Here is a 21,337-nt window from a genome sequence, read left to right on the forward strand (position 1 = left end):
TCAGGAAAGTTTATGGAATGAGTCTGTTTTGTTTCATTTGATTATCATTAGGTGAAAATAGAGAAGAATCTATTAGGTGTTTTTCTTCAAAACTGCTGGTTCAACCAGTAGATTTTGACTTCTTGGAAACAATATAGAAACAAATATTTATGATGAAACTCTTACTGAGAAGTTTTCTTTGCTACTGGGATCCCACTAAACCTCATGCTTCTTCAGATAGTGTCATGATGCTGTCACCTCTTAGGAACTTTATTCTCCATTTAGTGCATTTGTATACCAGTCAGCAGAAAAATTCTAACAAGAATTGAAGAAATTATTTTCTTCTAACTTTGCTTTCTCTTTCCATGTGTTCTGGCCCCTGTTTCTCAATGATGAAATTTTGTGACTACTCCATGCAATTATTGCAGGTTTGAATGAGCTTGTTTCTCTACCAGTGTAGCTTCTTGGTGGATCTCCCTGTCTTTTCATGTAAGGACATCCATTGTACTTTCATCTCTTTTTAAAAATAATCTTAGGAGTGAAGTCAGCTAGTAGACTTCTAAACAAGTGCTTCACTTGTCACAGTGAATAGCATATTGATTGTATGTCTTTTCAATATGAGAAACATCAGTGTTGCACTAATTGTTAGAGACTCCAGACCCACTACAGAAGGAACTCAGCTAGGTTTCTTCTCTCTCTCCTATTTCCCCAAGAAGTTTCTGCCATGTGAAGACATTTGAAGTGGAATGAAAGCTTTGGCTGCTGCCTGTAACTCTAGTTACGCTGGTCTAAATTTGCAGAAACATGTCAAGATATATTTAACTGTGTGCACTGTGTGAGCTGTGTGGGACGCATGTTTCTCACAGCATCAGTGTTGCACTTCACTGCAGATTGGGCTTTCAAGAGAATTAATGGGAATTCTTAGCCATTTTTGAAGATGAAAGGCCACAGAGCTGAATGCATTGCCCAGCAGCCTGCTCTCCCTTTTATTGAAACAAATATGATAGGGAGGTAATTTTTTAAATGTCACCATCACTGTTTTCTCAATCAGCAAAGTAATCCTATGCCAGGTGACTTGTTTAATGTCTCTATAAAAATTACCCTCCTAGGCAGTGCTGTATCATAGTCTGAGAACACTCCTGATGCAGTTGTTCAGTAACCAAAGAACTATCAATGAGGAAAGATCTGTGGTGGTTGGCTGGAAGTTTTTTTTTTTTACATGCTCATAAGATATTTTCCAACCATGGATAAATGTTGGATAAATAGATAAATAAATATATGTGTTCATATATATTCATAAGATATGCAATACTTCATTTCTGTATGGAACATAGTCTCATCAGTGATTGTCGTGTTCATCAGATACTCTTGTTGAACACTGATTTGTCTCTGTAACTCAAATGGGCACAACTGAATTGTGATTTGAGTTGTTAGGTTCTGTCTCAAAATACACATGAAGGAACCTATGAATTGATACTGGCTCATTGTCTGACCCAAATTCTCAAAGATGCTAAAATACCCATGGTGACTGGATGCCTAGAATCACTGAGCATCTGCACCGTAGGGTCTTGTCCTGTTTAATCTCTAGTGTGTGACTGTTTTATCTAGTACAAAATTATCTTAGTCTAACTTTTTATGTGCTTTGTGAAATATGTAAATAGAACTGTACGAAGAACTACTAAGAGAGTTTGCATAGTGGCACAGTTGAAGATCAAAATCTTTGTGAGGGCAGTGTGAATGTTTAGTGGAGGGCGTGAATGAACCAATCTGCACTGGGGTATGTGATGTGGGTGTGCTTGCAGGCACTGTGGGATTGTTTTCTTGGTAAAGCTTTGCCTCGTAGCACTCTTGGTAATTGTTATGTTTCAATGGAGAGAAAAGTAAAAACATAAATTTGTGATCCCCAGTGTTTAAAAACCATCTGTTAAATAGAAAAGAAAGGTTTTCTTAGATTATATTATTGTGTTCAATAAATTATGGATATTGATAAGGGAGTAGAATTTTATTATTACACTGTATGATACAAATATATCTGATAAATAACCCCAATGCATAGTTTAGATTGATCCATGGCTGGGACTTGGCAAAAAGGTGTTAAAAAAAATTGACACTATTCTATTAATTTACTCTTGTTGGCTTTCTTTTATTTTCTTTTTAATCTAGACTGTTGAAGAGCCTGTCAAACTTCCAAATTAATGAATATTCTTTTGGGAACTAAATTGGTCTTCTTTTCAGGTTGAATAATGGAAGCATGGCTCTTATTGTTGTACAAAATACTTCTCGAACAGAGTTTATAAAGCATCTGAAAAGATACACCAGCGTAAAAAATCAGGTACTGTTAATTTCTTTCTGGTGATTATAAAAAGAACAGTTAATCACAAAAGTAGACGGGCTGCAAGAGTTAATGTTAGCATCCTCATAAGGAGACTTAGCTTCCTGTCAGAATACATTAGCCCCCTTTTTATCTGATGTTTTTTTCTTTTTTTTTAAATCACTAGACTAATACAGATTAGCCTATTTCAGTCCATCTGTTGTGGTTTAAATTGTATTTGTGTTGTACCATAGTTTCATGGGTGTAAAGCCCTTCCACCACAATAAGGAAATCCATGCTGTGTCAGAATTTTGTGTAGTACAGAGATCAAGAACGCAGACTAGGGGGGTATCATGCAGCTCTGTCAGAAATTGGTAAAGTTCACAATTTTAGCAGATCACCGCATGCTGTGCTGGTAGCAGTGCATTATGAGCATTGATTTTTAGCAGGTATGCATTCCATCTAGTTATGAATGTTTGCAGAACTGCATTTCAGAATTGTTGTCATTATTCTGTCTTTGAAGAGAAGAATGAAGCATTCAAACACAGATCTTATTGGTGTCCTAAAGACCCACTACATAGCCTAAGCACATTGGTACTCATTCAAATATTCCAGGATTATGTGAAATCACTTTAACAGGAAGGTTGGTGTTTGAATTCATCAATAGTCAGAGAGTTTGGGGGAGAGATGGATAAGGATTCCATGTGACAGCACTAACAGCTGAGTATAAGAAATAGTTTAAACTTTTCAGTTATGCTTTTGGAGGAAGGCCTTGCTTTTCTCTCTGCCTTTGTGTTTAGAAATCAGACAAGGAGATGTGGGCCCTACTTCACATTTAAGATGACCATTTACTAGAGTTCTAACTAACCTGGTTTCAGACAAGATTACTGGTAAAAATAAACAGAGCACAGGAAAAAATCTGCTTGGCCTTAAACACTTCCTGAAAGTATTTGGCATGTGCAAAATGTACCACCTCACCTGTAGATTGATTGAGCCCAATATGGGAATGCAAATGGAACAGTACTGTTTTTTATAAAGCAATACTTAGGATTAAAAAAAAAAAAGTTAATATATAAATGCTAGCTGGAATATGTAATGGCTCATGTGGTCAAAGCTCAAGTTAAATGTTCCCATTTACTTAAGATAAAAAAAAAAAAAGGCTAGCTTTCCAGCTTTTTAATTTCAAATAATCCAGTTTGTTGCTAAGATACTACCTCTATCTTTCATCCTCATTTAATATATATCTGTGTTTGGTTTAGTTCAATTTTCCCTTTGTTGAGACCTACACAGTTCAAGAAGTAAAAGTACAACCAAGGCTTGAAAGTGGACTGGATGCCAAAGAAAATACAGATCTGAATGCTGCTTCTGCAGAAGGAAATTACCCCTGGAATATAGATGGAGATTTAATGAAAGAAGCATCAGAAGTTCATGTTCGGTAAGGTTAAATATTGCATTTAGGGACCATATACCTCTAACAGCTTAGTTAAATGTCTTGCTTCTGTATATAATACAAATAACATGAAAATTAGGTGCTCTTAGAATAGTACTGTTGTGGTTAGAAAGCAGCATGTGTAAGGTTAAGAAAAACATGTAGTTCTTCAATTGTGGGAAACTTAATGCTGCTTGAGAATAGTTTCCATATCTAGTATCTAAGAAAGACATTACAAATACATGGGGAAAAAGGAGAATTATCAGTGAAATGAAATGGGCAGTACCTCATTTTTCTGCAATGCACAAAGGATTAGTTGAAGGCACAGATCTTGGAGTAACAGTCTGGTATGTAAAATAAAAGGTTGATCTTGTTATAGGATCTTTGGTTCTAAAGATGACCCTATAGGAATTGTCAGAATGTAATTCACCCTGATTTATTTCCATATAGCAGCTCATACATATTTGTTCTTCCCCTCAACCTCAAAAAGCAGCACACCCATTGCAAGAGTTGCTGAAGTTTGATTAAGTTTGACTTCCTCACTTCACAGGGTCCATCCTCAACTTATTGATCTCTATGGAGTGAACACTGATGACCTGGAGAGTTCCCAAGCAACGTGCAACTGCATATAGAAGGGACACACTGCAAGTTCTGTAATAAAGAATCCTTTTCTCACCTCTATGCAAAGTTTTCCAAGGTGCTGGACTTGCACTCACTGATGTCAGTTGTTGTAGCAGAAGCTTAACTGGGTTGTTTGTAGTATTTCTGGTTTTAAATTTCTATCAAGTTATTTATTTTTACCAGGTTGTATTTCACTGTGTAGAAGCTGTTAGGCTTAACAAGAAAAAAATGAAAATTGATTATATTGGTCTCTTACAAATTTGAGGTTCAAGAAGTGTCCATCAGAGTAGGAGAAAATATCTTTTTTTCTTTAAAGTTATTCTAGATTTTTTTAGTATGAGATACTTTTAAGTCATGTTGTCAGATGACTCAGTTCAACTAGAGCTGGCAAATGTAGATATGGTACCTCCTCATGCTGAAGAATGTAGGCAAAATATAGATTTATGTATTTATTTTCTTTAATCCAGTACTTCTAATTTCTAGTTATGATTTTTAATGTTGCCTTAATATATTTGCTTTCAAAATGTTTCTAGGCAAATAATATAAAAGACTATGCTGATATCCTTTACAACTTTTCTTTGTTCAAGTGTATTTTAAAAACTACTCTTTGTACAAAATAAGTATTTTCTCTACCCTAGAACTGAGATGTTATTCAGCACAGTTTTCAGTGTTGCTGAGAATAAAATTATGATAAATAACTTATGAGTTGACTTAAATGCTTCTAATTTCCTTATAGGGTCTAAACATAATTTTTATGAGTGTTTTTTTGTTAACTTATTTAATACTTAATACAATTATTTGAGATGACAGCAAATTAAGACTATATTCTTTCTGGGAACTGGCTTTCTCTGAGATGATGAAAAGTAGCAGATCAACATGTTTTTCTGTCTGCAGGACCATGGGGATAACAAATGTTTTCCTGATCAGTCATCTATGAATCGTTCAGAAGGCAGCTGACAAATAATGGTATGAAAGCTGCACTGTCATGGCTAGAATGAGTTGGTTTAAGTTCTTTCCTCAGTAAGTAGTCGAGTGTAATGTGAAATTCAGTCCTTTAAAGTTGTTGCTAAATCAAAGGCTTAAGCTTTTACAAGAGATCTATAGCTACTACATGACTTTAAATACTACTTGTGAAAAAGTCTTACCTGTGCTAAATACACAAGACAAAGAAGTACTACACTTAAAGTACTGCAGATGATGAATTAGCTCCTAAGAACAAGCTGTTACCTGTTGTCTAAGTCACAGTGAACAGTCTCCAGTTAAAATTGATGCTGTATCCCATCAAATATTTTTAACATGCTGACAATTCATGCTAATCTTCCTAAAGTTGTCTAAAAAGGCAATTCCAGCAACAGTTAGTAGATTTAACTGTAATTAAATAAGTGAAAACTAACAAAATAATTTAACTGGCAGAAGAAACAGCATTCGTGCATTTAACTCTTTTGGGTTATTTTTAATAAAATGAAATCAAGTGATACTTTATAATCTTCCCACCATCAGGACATTGTACATTCACTTTTTGTCAACTTTGTTTTATAAAAGCTTCATAATTTTGCTTCATATCCTACGAGCAGACAGCCAATGTTTACATGTTAACAATCAAATCTGAATAGGAAGTGTACAGTTTCCAAGGCAACATTATCTCACGTACTGACTTAAGTAAACTGTTTCAAAGAGAAATAAAAAGCTTTGGTTTCGCTTCTTTGCATTGTTTGTATGCAAAAGAACATTAATGCTTCTTCCAGTATTTGAGGTATATTTTTCACAGTAACATCAAACTAATTTTTATTCAAAGGTTTTCTGGTTAAAGTGCAAAAATTCACTAAAGCCATATGGAAGATAAGTATTTTTTATACATTTTCAGACTTGCAAGAATATATTTCATTCTTGACATATTTTATTTTGACTTTTAAAAAATATATGCACAGTCATTTGTCCTTGCACTGTAGAAGGTTTCAGAGGAAAACATACTTTGGAGTGATCCACATCTTTGGCATCAAATGCAGTGAAAGGAAATTAGAAAATGGTCCCCACTACCTTTAGAATCTGTGGACAACGCGGCTTTTATGGCACCAAGCACTCTATTAGCAGAAGCGCTTGCTGAAGGCACACTGTAGCTTTTGATTGTCAGGCTAATTCCTATATGATGGTGCAGCTTCAAAGTGTATGTACAGATGACAGAGTTCTCCTTACAGTTCAGAAAGACATCAAAGGCCGGGCCAGAAAGGCCATGCTGCATGTTGCTGTTGGAATACCTGATCGAAGGAGTTGTACATTCTCCAGTTGTACTGGGGAGCAAAGTAACGTTTTCTTCCCTGGATTGTACTATTTCACCAAAGCTAGGTGGCAGTGTGAACTTAGCTAGCTGAAGAAACTTCCTGCAGTAGCAGAGCAGTGGTTTGATCCATGTTTCTGTTCAGACATTTGCCTTCCCACTGCATGGCTGCTGAGGGTGCCTGTTTGGAGAGTATTTATCTGACAGCTTCACAAGAACCCAAGCTAGCTCTCCAATTGAGTTCCATTTCAGGTTAAGGTTGGCACATCTAAAGATAAAATTTGGCCCATTAAGGTTGGCAGTTGGTGTCTCTTGGGTATGCATGTCTCTATTTTGTCAGGTGAAGTCTGTCTTTTTTTTTTTTCAGGTTCTGGAAGAATGCCAGCACTAAATACTACTAGGATAAGTACTATAGAAAAATCTTTAAATAAATAAAAATAAATACTTGCTTTAAAAAAACCCCACATAGAAATAATTAATTGGAAAAGTCCAGAACATCATGGCAGCACTATCTGAGGAAAGGATGAAACAATAGTTCTGTCATATTTGCAAGTACCTTGTTAAAGATGGCAGCAAATTATGATTTGCAATACTTTACTCTCTACAGCTGCATATCCAGGCTACCCCACATAATTCCCTGCTCTGAATCCACCCTTGACCTTCCTGGTTCTGGCTTGCCTGGGTGTCTAAGTCTCTTCACTGATGTGGCTGTGCCTGTGAAGCCAAAGCTTATGAGGTTACCTTCAGAAGCCCGAGAGAGCTTCTGACAGCCCTTTTCTACATCCATGTGCTCTATTTACAGTCCTTCTATTGGTTTAAGCTAATTTACCCTTGTTAAACTGCCAAAGCAAGATGAGAGAGGATTTCTTCTTGAATGTCTAATCCAAATATTATTGAAACTTCAAAATTACTAGAATAACTCATGCTAATGTGTTTGAAATCTGACTTTCCAGGACTGGCCAAAAATTATTACTTTCTCAAAATACTTCTTTTCAATAAGTAATTTTTCTTCTCTTTAGTGTTCTTCTGTCTGCTTGAAACCACATGTATATATATATAGCATTTCAAATACTACTGTGAGACTTCAGAACCAACTGTTTTTCCACTTTCATATTAGAACAACAGTACTGTAAGGTGTAGTCCTCCATACAGTTCAAGGAAATAAAGTGTGTTTGTTAGAGCAAGTGCGCTCAAGGCCTAGTTTTCTTGTTGCTGATGTTTCTTCTGTGAATTAACCTGAATCTTAATTTCTTCATTTTAAAATCAAATGTTTATTTGCCATCTTAGTCATCTTTGTTCCCAGTTGTAAAACTCCAGCTGCCTCTTCTGTTCGTGTCTTGAGGGACTGGTTTGTATTGCCTTTTGAAAAAGCCAATCTGAAATACATAATTTTGGAATCTGTTGTCAGCAACTCTTGGTTATCAAATCTAAATCATCATAAAAGATGAATGAAAATAAAAATACATATGCATGGCATTTATGTGTTATGGTATTTGCCATTGCTCTGTCATACAAAGTAATCAAGTGTTACTCATCAATCAAAAAAGTAGGTTTGCTTTTTCTTTTTTTACTTTTTGGGAGGCTAATGCTCTTCTGCAAGAAGTAAGGACACAGGGGCTTGTGAATTGTAACAGTCCACTGAATCCAATATATTTAAAAATGTGAAACAGTAATAAAACTTTCCTGTTAAATTTAATTTCTACACTTCCATGAAAAAATGATGGATGAAGAAAATCTCCACATAGGTAAAGAAGTGAACAATCTCTTAATGGCTTGTCAGAGAAGCTGCATCTCTCATAGCTTTCTCTTTACTTATGCACAGAATTTTTTTAGTATTTATATTGCAGTTTGAAATCTTGAACATTTTATTCTGGTATGAAACTATGTTGTAGATTATTAGTCATCATATGTCAAGTGACAGTAAATGTGGAGCACCATCCCACAAAAATGATCCATTAAATGACGCAAATAATTTGCAAACATGAGATGTCATATAAGACACTGTAAAAGGATTTGTGGTGTTGAATAACAGAAAATGTAGAATATGCAGAAGATAAAATGGAGAAGTACTTTTGAAAAAACACAAGTTACAGGAGGAATTATCTTTCTTTAGAAAGGACAGATCATAATAAAATGTTATTTATCCTTTAACCTGCATTAACAGATCCAAAAATCCTCCAACAGTGTGAATGCCTGACTTGAGAACAACTAAGAAATACTGAAAACCTACCTTCCATAATATAAATGAAAGAAGCAAAAACAAGGTAACACCAATTATTAAGCCTATGGCAATAATTAGCACAGTAACGTGGTATTTTGGCTTTAGGTGGTGCATTCCTTCCAAATAGACCTGAAAAACAGAAAATAATTTAGTGCTAACTGATTATTTTTATTTTTTTCGCCCCTAAACGATACTAAAACAAACTAGGAAAAATAGTTACATTCTCAAGTAGTTTACAGTATATTCATTGCCTGTGTATGGATATGCAAAGAATTTCACAATTTTAATTGCTGTTGGTTTTTCTACTTCAACAAGTTTATCACAAATTCATTAAGAGAATCCTTACATATGCAACTTGCTTGTCCTTATGTAGTTCAATAACTTTTGCATTTTTTTCTGCCCAGGCTGTTGCTCTTACTTCAAACTTCAATGCTGATGCATCATCCTGATTAAAAAAAATAATTCTATCTTATAAAAAATACCTTCAACATGTTGATTCCTGCCCATCAGAAACAGTAACACAGCTGCTCACAGAAACAGAATCTCATAAAAACACACAATGCTGCCTTTTTCTGATCACAAAAGAAATTAGACCAGAAGCTGGAATGAAGCCAGATTGGATTTTACTTGAGTCCACATCCACATGGCTTTTCTTAGGAAAGTACAATTATGAGTTGAAATTAAATCCCAATCCCACATAACCCAGCCAGAATAGGCAAAGCAATACATACCATAAATAAAGTGATAAACTAAAATACATATTTTTCAGTGGTTTTCATTTTTCATACATCACCTTGAGCCTTAGCATTGAAAACATAAAATAGGTTAAAACCCCAAAGCTTTATATTTAATCATACTGTTTGCAAAAATAAATTACTAACTAGAATTTGTATGATGAGAATACTGCAAATATGCCCTGAAATATTCCCATCAACTATGAAAAATTTATGTGTTACCATTTCTAAAAGTGAAGGAGTAGCCTCCAGATGCAACTGAACAGTCGCTTCTTTTCCACTTTCCATGTTGCCAAGATTGCAATGTATTTGTAAGCAAAGGCTGTCATTTTTCATGCAGTACTGTAGAAGGGAGGGAAAGGTTAAAACTAAAGTTATCAACTTTATAATCTTAGTATTTAAGACACTCAGGAACTGAGTAAAATAAAAAGATCTATGTTTGTTCTTGAAAACTGAGGGTGTAACTCCAGGTTGTCATCCATCACTGTCAGTCCATAGGTGCTAAAGGTACAGTAATAGGGGACCAACCCAATTGTTATAAAAAACATGTAGTTTTTCTAAAAGATTCAAGTTTTTGTAGAGTGAAAAAGAACGATTTTCATAATTTGTTTATATGTTTGGTTGGGAGTTTTTTTGCACTGTTATTTCAAATTATCTTTTTTCAATAACGATAAATGACAATAACTCTATGCTATCCAGTACAAACAGTAAAATTAGTTGATCCTTACACTTGTACACTGACAACTGGCACCACTTCAATCAGCTTTGGAGAAGACAAAATGTACATCATTATATTCTTTATCCAGTAGTACAATGCCAAACTACTGATTTGATATTCTAGTGCAGGCTGTCTCTGAATCCCTCAACTGGTATACCTTGTAATATGCTCACTTAAAAGTCCCAAACTAGCGTTTAAAAAATGTTCAGCTTTTTTTTTTTTTTTTTAAGATGAAAGATTAAAAAACACTGTACTTTATCAAACACAAGTTGCAGGACACAGATTTCTGTGAGAACAAATCCTCAGCAGGGCAACACTAAAATAACAATTCTGATTTGGACAGCGCAGTCAAGTATCTGATCTCCAGCAGGGTCCTTGAGCAGGTACAGAGGGATGAGCTGGAACAGGCCAGGCACATATGACATTCTTCACAACCTCCCAAACATTTTTAATAAGAACTTCCCAGCCAAAAATGATTTCCATATATTTTGTAATTCTTATGGACTTTCAGTCCCATTAACTTGCAGTGTCTTTCTTGGAATTCACTTATTTTTAGCATCCATAACACCCTTAAGGAAGAACTTCAACCATGAGTACTACTTTTGGGGTTTTCTTATCTAGCTCCTACTAGTTACATTTGATGGCACTTTTTTGGGGTGGAAAAGACAGTATTTGATCTGCATACTTCATGTAATTAAGATAAAGCCTGATTCTGCCTCATGCATCATTTTCTATTTGTTATTGAATGTCCTCTGCTACCCTGTTTGCCTGCTCCTTCAGTTACACACCCCTTTGGCAGTTCTTTTTAGGTGACTGTCAACCACTGACTTCAGCAACGTGTCATTAATCAACTTTCTCATTTCAGTTCTCACCTCTTTCACTAAAGTCACTTATGACTACACTGAACTTACCACAGGTCCCACCATAAATCCTTGGAAGACTGCTCTGTTGACCTCATTATATAAGATGTACTGTTGTCTTAAGGCTTATTCATACAGTCATTTATTTCCCACTGATGTTAAAAGACAGACCTTACCATTTGTCTCTTAGTAGGCTTTGAAAAGAAAGTGACGACATCCTTTAATATATTTTCATTTTTTTCTGCTGCAGTACAGTTTCTGGAATATTTATTATAGTAGCACTCTCCAACTGTTGTCTGGAAATAAATATAACATCATTACTTTTAGAATTTAAATATCAGATCATAATCAGAATACAGATTTCTGAAAGGTTCAAAAAAAATATAAATTTTATTTTCAGAATTCTGAAACATATGAGGCTGAAGATAATCCTGTTCTTGTTCATTCTGCTTCACCACAGCTAGCAAATCAAACTCATACCTAGTTGGCTATGCTCTGCTTCTCTTTTTCATAGAATTCATATAGCTAATAATATATGTTGAACCTGTGCTTACCTTGATATTCAATGTGTTGAATAATTTGAAGTCCCTGGGTGGAAAAGCATTTGGTATCGTTATCTCTAAGTTAGTGTTTGGAGACATGCTTGGTCCTGCGCTGATAACCTTGTGGGGAAAAGTGTTATACAGTTAAAGCTTCAATGGTAGCTACTCAAGTAACAAATATATATATATAAATACAAAAAGAACTTCACAGAATAGGGTAGCATCTGTGCTCTTATGCTGTCATGAAAGTGGATTCTGCTGGGAGTTCTAACATTCAGTTTCATTATTTCTGAAGGCTTACTGAACCCTTCACTCCTCTGAAGCCAATGAGTAAGTAGTGCTAATCTGTGATGACTACCCTGAGGTCACACAGCCTGTTCCAGGAGAATATGGAAAAGGAACTACGAGAGATTTATGTCTGAACTCCTGCTTTTAATCCACTGGAGACAAATTTGATACCTACAGATCCTCTTATAAGAAGCTCCTAGTTCCTTTTTCTTACCGTAAGATAATTCCTTTTTAAGTGTTTCTTAATAGAAAAAGTGGCAAGTCAAAACTGCTCTACCACTTTCAATCCTGCTTGTGCTAAGAATTTTTGTTCTGATCATTCAGTGGAAGATTTTCCAGGCCAAAAAAAAGTGTTCTAAGGGGGATTAACAGCAACTTCCCACCTCCAATGCACAAGTTACTTACTGTGCCCTTGTACTCTTAGGAAGTTCCTTTACTGACTGCAGACTGTCACTAGATACACTAAGCATTAACCTTCAAAACAAGGATGACAGGATTTACAAGGGAAAATTCTTACATGGAAAGTGAAGTTGATATTCTCCTTCATACATGTGACTGGTGAATCTTTCTCTTCTGTTCCATAAACAAACAGAGCTGGTGACACAAACCTACAATGGTTTAGAAGTTGTTAATTAATGGAATTGCTGTATATCCTTACCATAACCTCCTGTTCCATGTTACCTCCAGTAAGATTGGTTCAAAGAAAATACCCAAGTTTGCATTTGAGTAAAGGTAGGAACACAGAGGAGAAATCCTCTACCTTTGGAGTAAGAATTATCCGCATTTTTACTCTTCCCTCTTAAAAAGGCAGATGAATCAGAAAAATTCATAAATCCCAAAATCCCAACACTATGCTCCATGAATGCCCCACAACAAATTCAGAATATGGTCCATGTTAAGCAAGGAAGCTGAGGATCTGCTATGCTCTTATTAAATATCTCTTTATATAAAAAAACCCAAACCCTCTTTTTAAAAAAATATTAGTCTGTTAAGAGACAAGTTTGAAGCACCATAGATACCAAGGGGGTCTCATCTCAGAATTGTGGAAACAAAATCTTAGAAGTACATGGGTCAGACCCCAGGATAGCTGTGCCATGTCATTCCCAGGATTTTTCAGCTACATCACCTTCTGCTTAAAAACTTAGTGAATTTAGAACAGTAACAAGACAACAGTTCTACAGATGTGCAGGTATGCCAACAGCTGACTTACCCATGAGTATTTAACTCAATCTCATATTTTAGAGGTATAGCTAAAGTTAGAGAGTTATCCAGCAACATGTTCCCATCTTCATTTTTACTATAAAAATACAATGAGAGAAAAATCTGTATTGAAGGCATCATCATATGCTATGCATTATTTCTGTAAACTAATACTAAAGAGACATTGCAGCTTATAAAACCCAAAATATTTGATTGCTAACAACATGTCAGACAAAAATCCCCACATTTTATACAGGCAGAAAGCTGCTCATTATTTAAATATCTATTACCTGGTTTTTTGGATAATTTCTCTTGCTCTACAGATATGCAACCACTGTACTTTATTGCAATTGTGCTTTGCTAAGTCCTTCCAGTGTTCCCTAGTCTGTTTTCCATAGCTAGTAGTATTTTTCATTGAGTAATTTTTATTAGACTTTACCAGGTAGCATTAATGATGATGTTGAGGTCCTCCTCTGCTCTGGTAAAGGAGCTTGCATCCAAGAGGAAACTATAATCCAGCTGTAGAACAAACAAAATTTTGCTTATATATCATAAGACAGTTTAAATAAAAGTATTTGATTAAACTAATTTATAATTTCCTGCTCTAAAAAAATTCAGAACTAAGAAACACTTGATTTTTGTGTCTTCTACTCTCTTTCTATTGATCTAACATATATGTCTGTAGTCTTAGTCAGCTCACTTGTCTAGAACCCAAGCACAATTGGTTGATACATAATACATTGTTGTCCCTTAATGAATTATTCCAGCAACGGTTTAAGCAAATAATTTTAAAAGTAACAGGAGGGATACAGACACCAACATGATAAAAGATGTTAGTTGAGAATGAAGAAGAGACTCTGAAAAACAAGGGTTTTTTTTTCCTCCATCATAAATCCTCATAACATATTTAGGGTGTTTCTAAAGCTAGGAATTTCACACATTGCTTACCTTTGATTTTTGATCTACATATAAATAACCAACACTGCACTCAAGTTTTACTGCATGAATTTCTTTATCTAACACATCACAATGTATCTGTTTTTCTTCCTAAAATAAAGGACAAATGATTAGTCATTAAAAAAAAAAACAGTTTTTTTCCCAGATATTTAAAATTACATGCACACACTGAAATTGGGTGCTTTATATTTTCCTGAACTACACATTTGTTATTTCACTGATACAAATATACAGGACATTCATATCATTCACAACCACTTTAACATAACATTTTATATGGATTACTGTATCTGGTTACTTTATCTGCTGCTTGCTTATAGTGAAGCTAAGGCTCGTGTTAAAAGCCAGCCTCAGAAAGGTGGATCAAGGGGATTCTACAAAGACAACAGTTATTTTTAAGGGCAGAAAGAGTACAGTTCGTTTTGTGACCTTTTACAAGCCTGTGTATTTGTGAAGAGGGCAGATTCAATGAGATCTTCGTGATCAGTGAAAACATGATCATCAGACAAAAAGAAGCCATAACATCCTGAAATACATTTATAAACATCTTTTTTATTATTCAAGTTGTTACTGAAATTATTTAAGTCACTGAATTAATTAAATTGCACTTGATTTAGGTAGCTACAATTCTGAGAACTTAAAAACTGGTGTTTTGTCAGCTTTTTTTGGCAGGAGGGGATGTGTGTGTGGGTTGTCAGTATCTAAAAAAGCTCAACAATCCATAAACATAATTTGAAAAATGCCTAACTGAGAAAGAAAAATACCAAAGGATTACTCTTTGAGGGATTTTTTTTTCTTACCAATTCTAAAACTCGAATGAAATAAAGACCTTTAGGGATTTGAATGTGGAGGATAGTTTCATATGCATCATCTCCAACATTAAGCAGAGAAACGTTCAACAATAAAGTCTTCATACTTCCAACAACAAGATATGTTTTCTTATCATGAGGCCTGAAAAAAAATTATTATCATATAAATGAAAAGTAATTCTATATACAGCTTGTTTGCAAAAATTTTCCTTTGCTGCCCTTTTAATTACTTTCGGCTGGTTCTGACAAAGCTCTGTTGGAGATGTAAAGAAAAGTTTTACTTTTGTAACTGAGGGTACTACACCAGTTATAAGATGGTGTTGGTACTGGTATAACCCCAGTACTGTACCTTTTAAAGTGGTTAATGCGAGAGCAAGAAAATTGTTATCAGCCCAGTTGTGCCTCTGGCCTTTACAAGATCAGTCCTTCCCTTTACAGACCAGAATAGCAATGTACCACTGCTACAGTACTGTCAGACATTATTTCATAATTCACTCTTTGCACTCAAGATATAGGATTCAGTTAATATGAAACTCATCACAAAGAGGGCAAGTGAACATGCCTAGCTTATGATCTATGTGATGTTCTATAATCATGTTACAAGTACAGACATCCTATGGGGGGCCAAAAGTAAACTTCAGCTTGACATTAAAGTTTAATTAAGACTTGTAGAAAGGCTGCCTAGAAATAGACATTTATCAGATATTCTGGCTTGAAACCAAAGCATTAGTCACTGAACACCTTTGGGAAAGAAGCTGGCACTGAGAAAAGCAACAGAAGGCAAAAGCACTGCATAAGCAGATAGGTTCCAAGACAAAAGCGAATTGAAGAAAAACACAATGTTAACATTTCGGTAGCTTGTCAAGTTTAGGTTAAATTTTAACATTGTTTTACTAGTTATATGTCTACCATTAGGTCCTCTTATATGTGTTAAAGCCAAGCTCATTAACAATATGCTGTCACAAAGATGCCTCCCAGCTTAACACACAAGTACACAAAAGCACCAGGTGCACATCTGGGACTACAACAAAGCTGAACTAGAGCTTTTCCCTGGTAATCATATTTCATTCTTCATTAAAAAATGCATGATGCAGACTAGAAATTTACAGACCAGGCCAAAATCTAAGCAATTTAAACAAAACATGATAGTGTATATATGAAGACTCATAACTCAGTAAGTAAAGCATTACATTGCCACCCCTACTTGATTTCATTCTTTTAAAACCAGAAGTGTTTGCTCTGCTCTTCAATGATAATGAATGCATTCTGTCTAGACAAAATAAATTAATGCTTCACAGCTAACTAGTTTTTAATCGAGATTCTAGGGGCACAAGGTAATTTAAGGTGATACTTCACACTTTATCAAGATATTTAGACTATTTATTTACACTGCAAATCTGCTACTAGTACCTAATGTCAAGCAGGTTTGTTGTAATCTGTTTTCCTTTCTTTGAGTTTTGAAGTACTTTCAAAACTGCAATACTAATTTCCTGAATGAAAATGCTGCACAATCTTTCTTTCTGAAAAGTTTATGAGCATTCAAATAAAATAACCATCCAGCCTAAGAAAATTAAAGGGCTTATGACTCATGCTACGAGCCATGTGTTAAAGTAGGCAGAAAGATACTTATCTTACTCGGAAATCTATGAATATGAAAAAGCTTGTGCTCAGGATCACACAGGTGTGATTAATCAGCATTATATGATTGTCATCATCTTTCAGTGTCATTTTAGGTTGTTCAACCTAGTATTTCGATTCAAGTAGAATCAACTTTAAAAGTGATAAATTACACAAGAAACAAACACCTAATTAGCTCAGATTCACAACAGGTACAATTTCTTTTTTGCACACCAAAACCCCACATTTCTTACTTTGAAATACAATAGTCAGTAAAGAAAAACGTTGTGATGATAAAATATAACTTAAAATAATTAAGTGGTTCTTTTTCCTCATTTATTTAAGAATATTACATCTTCAGTTTTATACTGATTGAGACTTTGTACAGTGCAAATACAATATCTTCAGAAGACCAGCAGAAATAACCAATAGTTTGTCAATTTAACAGTAGTTATGATCTCTGCATATTGAGTGTGCTTTGTGCAGTGTATCTTAGCCCAGTTATCTATGTTTTTGGGAAGAAGATGTATGTTGAGCTATAAAATCTTCTATATATGTAGTAACAGTTCTTCGATTATATAGATTTCTGTTACATTTCCTGGAAGATTTATGATTTAAAAATATTCTTCAACTAAACACAGCTCTAATCCTTGTATTTTCTCAGGGAGCCCACAGTCTACTTTTGCAAATTCATGTTATTTATATATAAAAGACTAAGGAATAATTTAGATAAAATCTTACTGAATCATTCTCAAAACAGTGAAAGCTACATTATACTTACTTTGGAAAAACAACTTTTCCAGAAACTCTTAAGTCAGCAGAGCAATTTTCTTGGGAGCAATGTCGTGCAAAAATAAACTGTAAAAGCCAAATTAAAAAAAAAAAGAAAAAAGGCACTTCAGTGTATTATTCAGTAAGAGTATTTAACAGAAAGAAACCTATCATCTAGTAATTAAGTATTTGGAAGTGTCTGATAGCTCTTACTCCTAAAAAGCAATTCCATGAATCTATGATTTACCATTCTGTGCATCCAGAGTAACAGTGGAGAGAGAGGCTTTCCAGAATAAGTGTCTTAAAGTAAAACCAGTGGGTGAACGTTCAGACAAATTTTTAAAAGTAGTACATAAAGAGAGCAGAGCATTTTAAAAGATCCAGAACTGATGTCTGTGCAGTCTCTCCTTCAACATAAGATTTTCTTTACACAACCTTTACTTATCATATTGTCAGAAAGGTTTGATGAGAGTAGCGACACCATAAGTTGCATGTGTCTGTGCCTTGGTTATCAGTGTGCTGCTATAGAGCATGTTTATGTCACTATATTCAACAACACCCTCTTTATTCTCTATAATTCTGAGGTCACTAAAATAAAATTTTGAATGAAGATGAAAAGGTAAAGCGTGCCATATAAAAGAAGCTTTCACATCTCTCAAAAGTTCTGATGGTCAACTGTATCTTAATTACATGAAGGTTACTATTTGTGAAAAGTCATAATGTGTTTATGACCATTTGGTAGTTGAAAATTCAGTGCATTCTGGTTTTTGCTAAAGTCAAAGTCTATTAACACTTAATAAGTTTCTTTTGGGGGGGGAAAGTTAATTTCATATTTATGAAAGGATACAGAATATACTCTTTTGTTCTCCCCTCAGACTGTGTCTGAAAACTTGCAATACCTTCAAAGAACTAATATTTCAGCAACATTGTCAAAAGACTTCAAGATTAATACCAATATGATACTGTGTATTTAACACAGAATTAATTTGAAAGGACTGTTTTATACTGGAAAGTGACTCATACAGTGTAGCTGTAAAAGAATGCATATTTCAAAGAGTGAATTTCATACATGTGTGATCTGAGGTATACAGTATTATATATTCAGGCAACTTCTCAGCATATACCTTTTATTTATTTTTAAACCATAATACAGATCGTATACAAGTTCTGTAACCATTTTTTAGCAAAAAATTAGGCATTTTTTTAGCATTGTGGTTTATTAATTAAGATCAAGGCACTAGGTGTGGGTCTGGAAAATGCATTCCTGGAAAATGCATGCCATGGATCTCTGAAGCATTTTTAACTGAAGACTAAAACACAAATATTTACTTACTACATAGAAAAAAAAGAGAACTTATACACTAACCTTGCTTTTTATAATATCTTTTTCCTTCCTCCGTTGAAGAACAGGTTGAAGTGGTGAAAATTCTTGAGCATTTCTTTTCTGTAGAATATGATGCCCCAGACGATAACTTGCTTCAACATATACAGGAGTCAAGATATCCCTTACATCTTTCTATGAAAATTGGAAACCTAATGAGTTAATCATATAAGACAAGACATGTATGCTTATGTTTTAAAGTTATAAGGTTGCCTAGAACTAACTAAAACAGCAACACTTTTTTTTCACATGTAAAATAATTCCATACGGCTCATATACTTTTCCAGACATCTCTGTTGCTGAAGGAGGTAATCAGAAACACAGAAAAGCATAATCTGTTCAATGACAGCATCAGGCATTTCAGAATGGAAGATTCTTCTGTTATGAGAAATCTTATTGAATAGTGAACCTACTTCTGTCAATAAAACTGCCTTACACACCTATGAAATGCTGTACTGCCCAAGCAGAAAAATAGGGAAGAGTTGGCTAAAATGGAGAAAGTCAAGCAGTGGGATAATGCCAGACAAAACCTGTGGGTATTTCTGTATGAAATCAAAAGGAGTTGTCCAATGGTACCATTGAATCAGGGCTTGACTGAATTTTATTTTTATGCCTCTTTATTTCTCATTCTGTGCTAAAAAAGATGGAACCCCTCAATAAATGACTGTTTTGTAAATGAAGCCTTGGCTGCATAGGAATGTTGCAGATCAGAGTCCAAACTACCTACTTGTGAAAACTGAACAGCTTGAAGCACCAAGTACTAGCAATAGCAAACCTGATTAAATTATTCCCTAAGTGTAGGGGATACATAGACACTGACTGTCCCTCCACATGGGTACTACTTTAATTCTTAGCTGCAAGCTTGCGTTACCAAAACTGCATATTATCTAATTCATAATAATTTTCCACAAGGTCTTCTCTGCATCTGCTTTATATTACTTCCATTATACTAATTAGCTATTAATTAGCCTTTACTCAAAATACATAAAATTTGTATTGTCTCTTGCAAGGACTGTACTTGACAGACATTCACACTTACTTAACTTTAGGAGCTTCAGTGGGTGGAAGGAGATGCTTATAATGCTATTAATTAAGAACTAAGAAGAAAATTGAATTTTATGGACAAAAAAATACTAATGATAGACTATAGGAAGTGATGAGCCAAATCAATTCCTTCCTCCTACACAAATGCCTCTGATGCTGGTACAGCAATCTGTACAAGGTTGGCTGTCAATCAGATCTCTCTTAGTTTACAAAACTCTTGTAAGTAAGTGGCAATTTTCCACTGCTCCTGTAAGAAACATTCACTTAGGTACAACTACCAGTTGAGATGCATCTGGGCAATTTTCCAGTAGACAACATAACCTTTCCTTTCTACCCAGAAGCTTTATTGTAAAGAATTGGCTTCTAATGGTGTCATAAACAAAAAGTAAGTGAAAGGAAGAAAGAAGAAAAATACATGGAAGGATTTTTCCCTGCAGGTTTTTTTGTAGCTGGAGAAAATTAAGTCTATTTTCCAGCCTCTGTGCAGGATCAACTGCATCAGTCACTCTGAGAGATGTTTGTTTCAAAAGGTCACAGAATTGCTACCTTGAGGATTTTAAAGAAAAGGCTGGGCAAACTAGTCTATTATTTTATTACCCTTGTTTCCCCTTACATCTAAATAATCCCTGTCCTTAGTATTTCTTTAAAGAATTCTTTCCCCCCTTAGATAAGGTCTTAGAGGAAATAAGTCTATTTTTTTCTAAGTTTAATGAAATGTGGTTCCTTTTTGCCCATTCGTTTTTATTGTTTGTTGTGATTTAGGATTTCCAAGTTCTTCCCATTTATCCTCCAAAATTTTGTTGGAATACACAAGCTTCTAAGATGTTTGACAGAATTAATCACTTTTACTCTTCCTTCTCCATTGAATGGCCTTAAAAATATTACACCCTTGTCCTGATTTCAGGGTTTTTTTCCACTTTCAAGACAAGTCCCTCATTCATCTTTCAGAGGGATACATCAAGCATGAATATAACAGTTCAATCCCTCCAGGGCAACAGTGACTTTGGGACTACTTTGCAGTTAAGATCTTACTGACTAGATTCTTAAGAACTTATTTCTAAGTCACTATCATACTCAGTTTGAAAGGATGGTTGCTGTTGGATCGAACTCTACTTCTGAAACCAAGAGCCAACTTCCAGCTGCTCAGCATCTGGTGCCATCTCTGTTACTGGTGTGAGTACAGGCCTCCCTGGCCAGCTGACACCCTGAAGGTCTCCAACAGCCTCCTGCTGAACGCCCAGTGCTCTGGCAGCACTTCTACCTCAGTGGCTTCTCTTCTGAAGCACTTCTACCAGCAGATTTCTTCTACAACAAAGTTGCCTCTACACCTTCACAGACGGAGAACTGTAACCGTGTTCACTACAAAACTCATCCAGGAGAAAGACATATCTGTGCAGGCTTCACATTTGTAAGCAGAAGAGTAGAGAGATCATTTTTTTCAGCACAGTGCACATTCTCCATATTGTTCAGATCTAAATTCATTATTGAAACTGTCACGAGTGCTCTTCCTGCCCTTTTCCATCTTTAGTTTATATGAATATTCCCCTTGGTGAGTGTTGCATCCCTTGGAGGAAAAAAAA

The 21,337-nt window shown here is 35.0% G+C and overlaps 2 protein-coding genes across 2 annotated transcripts in view; one reads left to right on the plus strand and one right to left on the minus strand.

Moving 5' to 3' along the window:
* The window catches only part of CERKL (ceramide kinase like), a 52,740-nt gene extending 48,287 nt beyond the window's left edge, over nucleotides 1–4,453 (plus strand). Inside the window, exons 11-13 of the mRNA XM_027637245.1 lie at nucleotides 2,215–2,311; nucleotides 3,550–3,725; nucleotides 4,270–4,453. Of these exons, the coding sequence (XP_027493046.1) occupies nucleotides 2,215–2,311; nucleotides 3,550–3,725; nucleotides 4,270–4,351 (355 nt within the window). The 3' untranslated portion in view covers nucleotides 4,352–4,453. The remainder of the gene's footprint in view (nucleotides 1–2,214; nucleotides 2,312–3,549; nucleotides 3,726–4,269) is intronic.
* A 2,449-nt stretch (nucleotides 4,454–6,902) lies between these two features.
* Nucleotides 6,903–21,337, minus strand: part of ITGA4 (integrin subunit alpha 4) — a 35,555-nt gene continuing 21,120 nt past the window's right edge. The window contains exons 16-28 of the mRNA XM_027637244.1: nucleotides 18,699–18,848; nucleotides 17,343–17,419; nucleotides 14,936–15,086; nucleotides 14,127–14,225; nucleotides 13,618–13,697; nucleotides 13,189–13,275; nucleotides 12,496–12,586; nucleotides 11,703–11,810; nucleotides 11,325–11,444; nucleotides 9,793–9,912; nucleotides 9,183–9,281; nucleotides 8,846–8,965; nucleotides 6,903–7,991 (exon numbers count right to left, since the gene is read on the minus strand). Of these exons, the coding sequence (XP_027493045.1) occupies nucleotides 7,899–7,991; nucleotides 8,846–8,965; nucleotides 9,183–9,281; nucleotides 9,793–9,912; nucleotides 11,325–11,444; nucleotides 11,703–11,810; nucleotides 12,496–12,586; nucleotides 13,189–13,275; nucleotides 13,618–13,697; nucleotides 14,127–14,225; nucleotides 14,936–15,086; nucleotides 17,343–17,419; nucleotides 18,699–18,848 (1,395 nt within the window). The 3' untranslated portion in view covers nucleotides 6,903–7,898. The remainder of the gene's footprint in view (nucleotides 7,992–8,845; nucleotides 8,966–9,182; nucleotides 9,282–9,792; nucleotides 9,913–11,324; nucleotides 11,445–11,702; nucleotides 11,811–12,495; nucleotides 12,587–13,188; nucleotides 13,276–13,617; nucleotides 13,698–14,126; nucleotides 14,226–14,935; nucleotides 15,087–17,342; nucleotides 17,420–18,698; nucleotides 18,849–21,337) is intronic.

The sequence above is a fragment of the Corapipo altera genome, unplaced genomic scaffold (assembly GCF_003945725.1).
Source record: "Corapipo altera isolate COAL_440 unplaced genomic scaffold, ASM394572v1 45, whole genome shotgun sequence".
Classification (NCBI taxonomy): domain Eukaryota; kingdom Metazoa; phylum Chordata; class Aves; order Passeriformes; family Pipridae; genus Corapipo; species Corapipo altera.